The sequence below is a fragment of the Scyliorhinus canicula genome, chromosome 9, assembly GCF_902713615.1.
Source record: "Scyliorhinus canicula chromosome 9, sScyCan1.1, whole genome shotgun sequence".
NCBI classification, from domain to species: Eukaryota; Metazoa; Chordata; class Chondrichthyes; order Carcharhiniformes; family Scyliorhinidae; genus Scyliorhinus; species Scyliorhinus canicula.
Genome location: NC_052154.1, coordinates 72,568,206 through 72,578,698, shown reverse-complemented (window position 1 = coordinate 72,578,698; position 10,493 = coordinate 72,568,206). Strand labels below are relative to the sequence as shown.

Sequence of the window (10,493 nt, the reverse complement as noted above, 5' to 3'; positions counted from 1 at the left end):
GGTGGTGGGGTAGAAGGATGAGAGGGGTGGCCAGGAGAGGCTGTTGTGAGGTGGCAGGGGGCGAGAACTGGCATGGTCATGGGGCCATCTGGGCTGGGCTAAGGTAAAGGGTGGAATTAAGGGGGCGGTAGTCAAGTGAGGGAGAGGATTGGAGGCGTAAGCTTCCGGTAAGGCTGGTAATGTGGACCATCCGGGGATGGGCTAGATAGTGGGTGTTTGTGCACCTCAGGAGCTTGATAGCAGGGATAGTCTTTATGCAAGAGACACACCTCTGTGTGAAGGACCAGTTAGTTTAAGGAAGGGGTGGGTCAGGCAAGTTGTTCCACTCTTTGATTTAAAAGTGAGGGGAGTGGAGATTAATGAGCAAAAAAAAAAAAAAAATGGATTTGATAGAGTGAAGGATCCAGGTGGGAGATACGTGATTGGGTATTGGAAGGGGAGCCAGTGGTGTTGCTAAATGTGTATACCCAAATTATGATTTGGGTTTTGAAGGAGCATGCAGATTTGAGCATGCACTGGTTGATCATGAGGAGATTTCAATTGTGTCCTAGAGCAGAGGGTGTATAGGTCAAACTCTGGGATGAGAGCAAGGCCAGGGTGGAGCTTTGACTCTGGGTTGTTGGCAGATGGGAAGTTTGTGATAAAGTGACGGTGGCAAGGTGATTAAGGACTATGTGGAGTTAAAGGTGGCCATTTTTTGGGCAGCATTGGAGGTAGTTTAAAGACTTGTGCGGATGGGGAAAGGAGGGAGGAACATGACTGTCTAGTGAACAAAATAGTAGAGGTGGACAGGGAGTAAGTAGGGTGCCCACCACAAGCAGGATTGGCAAGGAGGAAAAAGTTGCAGGGACAGTTTGACAACAGGGAGGGCGGTATGGCAAGAGGGGTGCAATACGAGTATGGGGAGATGGTAAGCCACATGCTTGTGCACCAGCTGCAGAGGCATGCCGTGTCCAGGGCAATATTGCAGATACGGATTGAGGCTGGAGACCTGCTGTTGGAGCCGGGGGAAGATAAACGAGGCATTTAGGGAATACTACCAGGGACTGCAGGAGATGGACCTGGGGAGAGAGGGGGACATGGGGCAGTTTCTGGATGAGCTGGAATTTCCCCAGATGGAGGCAGCAAAGAGGCAGGTGTTAGAGGGGTATGAAGTCAGGGAAGGCTCTAGGGCCAGATGGGTACCTGGCACCACATCTGTTGGGGGTGTTTAATGAAGTACTGGAGAAGGGGGAGCTGCTGGAGATTATGACAGGCAGTAATCATGCTAATACTGACAAAGGGGGAAGGACCTGGTGGAATGTGGGTCATATAGGCAATTATATGGTGCTTTGCTGTTATGTGGCACTAAGGAGAGTGGGAGGCCGAATAATAAGAGTTTGCGGAGCTTTGACTTGAGGCAGGGGTGCCCTCTCACCGTCATGGTTTGTGCTGGTAAGGCTCTTGGGGGTTGACAGGGGCATTGGGAACATTGGTGTTGCTGTATGTTTCAGATCCGCTGGAGTGTATGGGAACGATTAGGGCCTGCTGGGGAGGTTTGGAGTATAAACTCAATTTGATTTTCCTGGTGAATGAGCTGGGGCAGTAGGCAAATTTAAGGGGGAGGGGAATGTAATTTACAATAATGAGGGATAAGTTTATAATGAGGGCTACGGTTAGGTATTTGGGCATTCAAGTAGCAAGGGAATGGACAAAGTAACAAAGTTGGTGGAGGAGGCCAGGGAGAATCTTGAGATGGGATCACTGCACCTAGTGTTGGCAGGGAGGGTACAAGTTGCTGAAAATGAATATTCTGCTGAGATGGTTTATTTTTCAGGCTCTCCGATCTTTATACCAAAGGCCTTTTTTTGGGGGGGGGGGGGGGGGGGGAAATTGTACACTATCATTTTAGACTTTGTATGGTGGGGAAGAGTCAGGATGATCCTGCTGCAGAGGCAGGGATTATTGTTGCTGAACCTGCTTCAATATTATTGGGTGGTGAATGTGGACAAGGTGCAGTGGTGGTGGGAAGAGGGATATAGTGGGTTAGGATGGAGGAGGAATTGTGCAAGGGGTCTAGTTGGAGGGCTATGGTGATGGCAGCATTGCCAATGGTAGAGTAGGTATTCAGGGAGCTTGGTAGTGCAGCCCAGTGAGGATATGGAATCAGCTGAGGAGGCATTTTGGGATGGAAGGGATGTCAGTGTTAATGCCGCTGTGACAATCATGGGGTTTGAGTTGATGGGATGGATAGTTTATACAGGAGATGGAGGGAAGTGGGGCTGGCCAAGGTGAGGGATCTGTATTTGGAGGAAGGTTTGCCAGTCTGGAGGAGCTAAAGATTGGAGCTTCCAAGGGAGGTAGCGTTCAGGTATCTGCAGGTTAGGGACTGCACAAAAAGAGCACTCTAGGTTGCTGTGATACTCTGCTAGAGTGACTGCTGCTTCTGGAAGGGAAGGATTGGAGATATCCACACACATGACTGGGGGAGGGAGGGCAGGGAGGTGAGTGGGTGTGAAGATAAGAGAAATGAGAGGAGAGATCAATTGAGTAGAGAGGCACTGTGGGGTAAAAGGACCTCCTCTTGCAAGGATGAGTCTGATAGACAGTACAAGGTGGTGGTGGTGCACATGACCTCACGTGAGAGCAAGTGGGTTCTCTCAGGGAGCAGTGAATCATGCACACATGTTTTGGGGGTCATCAACGATTGGGCAGATTCTGGGCAGGAGTCTTCATGTCTTAGCCAGGATACCCTTTGGTGGTGATATTTGGGGTTTACTGAAGTGGCAGTTGGTAATGCCACTGGAGTTAGTGGCTTTGTTTGGTGACTGGTATGGCTCTAGTTGGAGAGGAGAGAGAGAGTGCAAGCACATTCTGTATGGCTGATTGCTGGGAAGTATGTTTCCTGGGGTGTGTCATAACCCAAATACATTTAACATTTTTTTTTTAATTCAATCAATACCAGCACACTGCTACATGTGTGTTATAACCAGAGCTAAGAAATTACAGAATGTATACTTTTATCCACCATAATTGTGGTTATCTAGACAATTTTGTTTAGTTTAATGAAAAGAGAGTGTTGAAGGAATACTAACCAGATTTAGTTCTCAATTACAAGCCTGGACTGTGAAGGTTCAATGCAGAGGTGTTGAAAGCACAAACCAGCTAGCCTCAACTAGTGCAATCAGTCCACAGCAGCATGGATTGTACACATACCCAGAAAGTTATGCAAGTCAACACTTTATTTTGGTTTGCTTTTCTTTTACATTCATGGAGGAGCTTCAAACAACTCCAGCTGGTCGCTTCTTCATTACTTTAGCCAAAGTAACTGCAAGGACAAGGAACACCATGGAAGACATCACAGCAATGGCAGGAACTGTAGCAAGCATCAAGTCTGCAGGGAAAAAAGAAAAATGAAATTATGCAGGTTGTGGTGGACCAAGCATTCAAAACAGAGCAGCTGGCATGTCTAGCCACTGGATGGTAATTTAATTGTCCAAGAATTCTCAAATTTGGAATAAGGAGTGCAGAACCTATCAAAGTCACCTGGGAGCAGAATCAGTCAGCACATGCAGTACCAACCTCACAGCTCTACCACTCTAAATTCCCATTCAGACAGTTAGGTTGAACAGACACTGGTCAAATGTGATGTACCTACCCTAAAGGCAAATTCGAAGTGCGCATTGAAGGAAACAGATTAGTGTTCCTTGAGCCTGCTCCAACATATCATGCCCACCCCAGAATATGATGAATAATTTAAAAACTTACTAGGTTTACCAGCTTCATGCACATGTGTTTTAGAGTGAGCCCAATGAATAGGTCCATAGGTCAATAATCCTTCATATCGACTGTTAGTATCCCTTTTGGTCTTGGTTGATGGGCCAGGACAGTCCTAGGGGAAAAGTAATGATGAAAATGTAGAGTTATTTTAAAATCTAAAAACTGTCCTTCAATCAATGCTTATAATCTTGGGGTGTGCAACTTACAATCATACAAGGCTCAAGGCTGTCGGGTGCACAAATTTCAGTTCTGCAATGCAAGAACACTACTGGATACTTCACAAATCGAAACATCTGCACACTGAAGTTGGCCACAGTCTCATTTCCAATTGGATTGTGATATTGCACAGTTTCATCAATAGGGCATCTGGAATCAAGTTAAATAAACAATGCCAATAGATGCAAGCATTTGGAAAGGAGGCTCGCATGCAACTACCTTATACCAGCACAAGCCTAATGTTGGGCCACTATATACACTTTACTTACCCATTCTTAATTAAGTAATACTGGGGCAAGGCATCTGGGTTTTTTGTTGGTGTAGCCCAGCAGTCATTTATTGTCAAGTCAAAAAAGTTATTTTCTCCTGGTTCAATTTTCACACTGATGTACAGTCTCTCAGTCCAAGAGAGAACTGGCAACTCCACATAAGCATTCTCATACTTGGAGCTTTCATATAAAGCCATTGATACAATGACTATTCCTTCCTGCATATGTAACACTGCAATTCTAAAGAAATAATAGATTTTATTAAAAATCACATCTCAGCACAGGAACTTGGCAAAACTTGATTTCTCCACCCATTTCTTCCAAGTTGCTCATTTAGAGGCATAAAAGATAAAACAAATGATACCCAGCTACAGACAACATTGCCGAGGGGGGGGGGGGGGGGGGGGGGGAGGAAAAAAAGGGGGGAAAAAATACTTCTGTACAATACTAATTACCCATTGCGTTTTGGTCAGGACCTCCTCATCATGGATATGGAAGGTGGTTCCTTGCAAAATTTCTGTTCACAGTGAAGTGTTCGTTAGGCAGTGAACAGAGCAAGGAGTTGGGAGGGTCAAGGATCCTGATATTGATGCACATCTAGAATGGAGAATTAAAAGCCAGATAGCTGCAGCCTACCTTTCGTTTGGTACTAGAAAAAGTGAAGATTGTAACATGGAAAGGCAAGTAGAACAAGGTTTTAAAAAGTGGATATACCCATGAAAATTGGAAGAAAAGTTTTGCATTCCTGTAGGTTGTGAAGCAAGAAAAGCCACCTCTGGCAGGCTGGACACTCATGCCTGATCTATATAGAAGTACAAGGTATCATTTTCAGACTTGGGTAGAAACGAGGTGCAACAAGGCAAGTGATATTTGTGCCAAGGTCACGTGCAAGTTGGATCAGTCAGCTACTTAATGTGGTTCTTGGATTGATGGATAAAGGATATGCAACCTATACCAACAATTCCCAAATGCCTACCTTGCTCAACTACAAAGACATTTCTTGATGGCTCAAAAGGATTAACAATTCTGTGCAAACTGTATTTTCAGGATCATATTGAGGATTGTCAAGCTTACTTGATGCGTAGGCAGTTGGGAGAAGGATGTTTAGAGACTGGATGCCGTATAGAATCTAGCCCCTTGCATATATGTACCTTCCAGAATTCATCTGGAAAATTCAGAGTTTGTGAAAGTTTATTGCAACAGGAACTTGGGTTTTAATTTTTTTTTGCTCTGTAATTGAGATTTTAGAAAACCATATGTCATTCATCCAGTCTAATGCCAAGTGAAGATGTCAGCTGGTTAAAGTAAAGATCAAAAGCCAGTTGATTTGATAAGGCTTCATCATAATTTCTATGGACACAAGACAATCTATTGAAAAGTGGGAACTTGGCAGTTCCATAATACAAGCAAAGTCAAAATATTTCACCAAGCAACAGTAACCATAAAAATACTTGCGTTGTTTTTGGCTGTATTGGGAATTCAAGCTGCACTGTTCTTTGACGATGGTAAACACAAGTGAAGTCAATTGCTTCAGAAGGAAGTCTGGTGATGATTCCAGTCATATGTTTGGTATGTAATCCATTCATATACATGATGTGTGTCGCATTACTCTGAATGAGCAGAAACAAAACAAAACTGAATTTCCAAGTGGTTATACAGCATTTTTAAAGTGAACAAAATTAGTCAGTTCCAACAATCAGTGCTGGATTGAAGAAAAAAAAAATCACGTCAGGATAAAGTCCATTTACTTAAAATTTTGGGATTTGACATGTACAATTTCCCAGGTATGTTCTGCACAAAGGTCAAATTCAATCCAGCCAATTACCCATAAATCTGCTCAGTGAAGTGATGGAAGGGGTCATCAGCAGTACTAATAAAGCAATGCTTGCTTAGCAATAACATGCAGGAGAACTGCCCTTGACAAACATAGAATCAAGGAGCACCTAGCAAATAGAGTCATGGGAATCAGTGGGGAAAATGCACCACTGGTTGGAGTCGTACCTGGCACAAAAGATGGTTGGAGGTCAAACTCCATTCCAGGATATCACTGCAGTGTTACTCAGGGTAGTGCCTAGTCCCAACTGCTTCAGGTGATCATCCTTCCATCACAAGGACAGAAATGGAGATGATTGCATAGTATCCAGCATCATAACATCCCAAGTGTGGCCACTGACCTGAAATTCAACTAGTCATAAATATTGTGGCTATAAGCACAAGTCTCAAGAGATTAGGAATCCTGTAGCAAGTAACTTGCCTGACTCCAAAGCTTGTCCACCATCAAAGTACAAGCAAGAGGTGTAAATGAAATACACTCCTGATGTGTAGCTCCAACAATTCACTGCACATTCAAGAGAAAGCAGCCCACTTGACATTCACTCCCTGCACCAACACAATTAGGGTGTACCATCTACAAGATGCACTGCAGGAACTCACCCAGTCTTAGACATTACCTTCCAAACCTTTGACCAATACCATCTAGAAGGATAAGGGCAGCAGATACAAGGGTTCAACCACCTAGAGGTTCAGCCAATCCACCATTCCAATTTTTGTATTGCTGTTCCTTGGCAGTGTCACTGGGTCAAAATCCAGGAACACCCTCCCTAACCAGGGGCAGCACGGTAGCTAGCATAAATGCTTCACAGCTCCAGGGTCCCAGGTTCGATTCCCGGCTGGGTCACTGTGCGGAGTCTGCACGTCCTCCCTGTGTGTGCGTGGGTTTCCTCCGGGTGCTCCGGTTTCCTCCCACAGTCCAAAGATGTGCGGGTTAGGTGGATTGGCCATGCTAAATTGCCCGTAGTGTCCTAAAAAGTAAGGTTGGGGGGGGGGGGGGGTTGTTGGGTTACAGGTATAGGGTGGATACGTGGGTTGAGTAGGGTGATCATTGCTCGGCACAACATCGAGGGCCGAAGGGCCTGTTCTGTACTGTTCCAAATTCTAAACCACACCAGAGCCTGCAGTAGTTTAAGGCATATAGATATTTCCCAAGGGAAATAGATCCTGGCCTAGCTAGCAACATCCACATCCAGACAAATTGATGCTTATACTAGTCTTGCAGATGGGATATCTGCAGAATATATAGCCCATGACATACTACCAGCATTATTAACCATAGATCTACCTGGCCATTTTCATGCTACTCTACTCAGACAGCATGCTGCACTGCACACAAGGAAGCCTTCCACACCCACCTCTAGCAATTATTCAACTAATTCAGATTCCCTGAAAAGTCACTCAAAGACATAGGCCTATGCAACCACTCCTTAAGGAGTCCCGTGCATCATTTGTGATGAATCTGCACTACATAGCCAAGATCCATTAAATCCTTTCCAATGGGAGATTACTGTACTTAATGTATGGAAGTCTGATGTTTTTTTTCTGCAAGCTTTATGGCATATGTGAATTGAATGCAGTGCAGTTTGCAGGTTTAATTTCTTTTACAGACAAAATGGAGAGATGGACAGAGTAATTTGAACTGGACATGAATAAACCTCTATCTGGGAAGGAGCAACAGTATAGTACTGCTTTCAGCAGTGGCTCTCAACAGGCAGCTTGTGTGGCATCATCCCATTATTTTCAAACCTCAAAGCATGACTTACAGTAGACATGCACCAAAATTTATATCTAGGTAGTGAAGGTTGCAAAGTACAGCCAAGAAGGAGCACTGTTGACCTTGTGCAATCTTCTTTCTACATGGCCAGCCTTTTATTAGAAAGGTAGTTTATTATTCAAAGAGATGTGGAATTCCAAATTCTCTCAAAACCCAGTTACTACAAAGTTTTAGACCAAGACTAACAATTTCTATGGAGGACACTACTGTTTAAATAGATTTATAGAAATCCAAATGGTTACAATACAGGAGGCCATTGTGACCATACGAGTAAGGTTGCATGTTCACGTAAAAATTCTTACCACCAGAACAGTACCACAACTGGAGTAATTATTGTGGTGGATGGTGATAGTGTAGTATTCTTCCTCATGTATAACTTCTAATGCAGCTTTGCAGGCACCCTCAAACAGCTGTACAGAGTCCATAGTTACATTTTTCCAGTCAAAGTACTCCTTTAACACTGAGACTTTTATGTAGGTCTGCTCACACATCACCTCCATTTTTATATCTAGGGGAGGAGGGGGAAAAAAGAGGGGTTAATCCTCCTACTACAGGAAGTTATAATTCATTTTAGGAAACCTCAAGAATTTATAACACTTAATCAACACAAGTGTTTGATGATCTGCCTCAAGATGTTGGCAAGTAGTGTTTAAACATCAGAGGGACAGAAATGGAGGCAACTTCAGAGCCAAGGCCAGAATTGGCAGGCACAGAGATGGGCAAGTAGGGCCTGGTGGATATTAATGCACAGACAATTTGTATTTGCAGAGGGCAGAAGCAAGACCTGCCAAGATTGGAACCCAGGTTTGGATGAAGTCTTCAGCAGCATTAAGCCAAGGCAAGGGTGGAGCTTGGGAGGCATTTAAGAGAAATATAGGTAGTCTTAGGAATGGTGATCAGCAGATTCCTCATTGGACCAAATGGATAGGCCGGCTCTGCTCCATTGACTTGTAACATCAATGTTTATTTGAAGTAAATGCCTGCTTATTCACTATTGAAAGTCAGATAAGCAGTCCTGACAGGAGACAAAGGGGTGAAGGCAACATGGAGCCAAGTACAGCATGTGAAAAATTGAGTTCTGATGTTGCCCTGAAGCAGAGAAATAGAGGCAAGAGTCATTACAGCTGCATTAAAGATTGGAGCTAGGCAAGGGTAGTCCCACCCAGCTAGGCAATTGGGGGGTTGCACATCAGTTCCTAGAGGAAGAGTTCACTTTTGCTACAGTAAAACCAATGGTATCAATGTCCATAGAAAGTCAGGCCACCCACTACATTCAGTTCCAGTACCTTCACATGTCTCGCCTTTAAGTCCATGAACACACTTGCATTGAGCAACACCATTCACCATAATACAGCTCCCTTCATTCTTACAAGGATTAGGATCACAACCTGTTAAATAAAATCAGTACAAATTATGGTTGAATTTGGTTCTCATTCAGCCTTTTGAAACTCTCATCCATGTTACAAATCTAGCAGCTGCTTCAATGTCACAAGAGCCACATGCAATATTTACAGTAACATTTGATGCACAGTTTGCTTTCAGTCTCTACCTTGATCAATTAGTAGACCAAGGACAGAAGAAGGTGGTCAACCTCCAACCTGATTTTTTTTTTCCCCCAGCAGTTTCACATTCTCAGCATCCACCCAGTGTTTTGCTCCCAGTTACTAGCGAGTCATGTTTATGCTCCCATATAACATACTGCTGCTGGAGTGTAGTGATGACAGTCATGAACACCGATGGACCAGAACCAAAATCTGGTAGATTCCCTAGACTTCATTTTCTGACCCACATTCCAGTAAAGTTGCATTTTTTTTTGATTTGCTAAAATTAAGTTCGCTTTCTTACCCAAAGTGTCTTGGAAAAGAGGAAAACAATAAAGTCACATCCAAAATCCTTTTCGAACGAGAGCGAGAGTCGCTGATTGGAGATCGAGACAATATTTTACTGGGATGGGAATGGAAGAGGGGCGCTGGTCGGGACCAGGGTGGAATTCGCTTTTTAACCACACGGTGAAGTATTTCTCTCTCTACTTACATACTTACCAGAACTATGAGTTGTGACAAAAAGTCCACAAAATAACAGCATCAGCACGTTGAACAGCGCCTGCAAAAACACACAAGATATCATTTCCTATTCGGCCCGGTTTGACTTTTTTCACACTAGATTACAGACAGACTTCCACACACCATTTGTGTTCTCTACTCCACCAGCTCCTGTGTAGCACCGTCAAAGGGACTTTAACTTGTCCTAGCGGGACGGCCATTAGTCAAGGCTATTAGTCTCAGCTGTGCTGTGTCAATTCGTCAACAAGACAATTAGATGAATACCAGATTTCTTCAACAAGTTAGTTTCGGAAAGGAGCACAATGTTGACATTGTAATGAACGCTTACAGTCCATTCCACTCGAGACATATTGATTAGTCAGGACACTGGCGTCACAATCTACACATTCACTATTTGAGGAGTGATTAAGATTAATTGAGGACACGGTGACCTGGAAGAGATATTATTGTGAGCCCTCGGGCAATTGTAGTTCGGAGTAGCCTATTTTACACATGAGTAGCAGTGGCCTATATTTTGATTCAATCTATTTCACTGAGCCAAAACCCAATTCAACAACTCCCCATGCACTATTTTGGGGT

The 10,493-nt window shown here is 43.8% G+C and overlaps 1 protein-coding gene across 2 annotated transcripts; it reads right to left on the bottom strand.

Annotated features, from left to right (window-relative positions):
* Positions 1-3,202: 3,202 nt before the first annotated feature.
* Positions 3,203-10,263, bottom strand: LOC119971418 (uromodulin-like). Of its 2 annotated transcripts, XM_038806906.1 has the most exons (9): positions 10,038-10,263; positions 9,894-9,954; positions 9,138-9,239; positions 8,154-8,359; positions 5,700-5,854; positions 4,245-4,484; positions 3,966-4,125; positions 3,748-3,871; positions 3,203-3,373 (listed from the first exon to the last, which is right to left on the bottom strand). In XM_038806906.1, exons 1-9 carry the CDS (start codon positions 10,038-10,040, stop codon positions 3,261-3,263), a joined length of 1,164 nt encoding a protein of 387 aa, XP_038662834.1. In that variant the 5' UTR covers positions 10,041-10,263; the 3' UTR covers positions 3,203-3,260. The 2 variants fall into 2 exon arrangements, with proteins under 2 accessions (XP_038662834.1, XP_038662835.1); XM_038806907.1 differs by lacking the exons at positions 9,894-9,954; positions 10,038-10,263 and adding an exon at positions 9,697-9,832.
* Between the last annotated feature and the right edge of the window lie 230 nt (positions 10,264-10,493).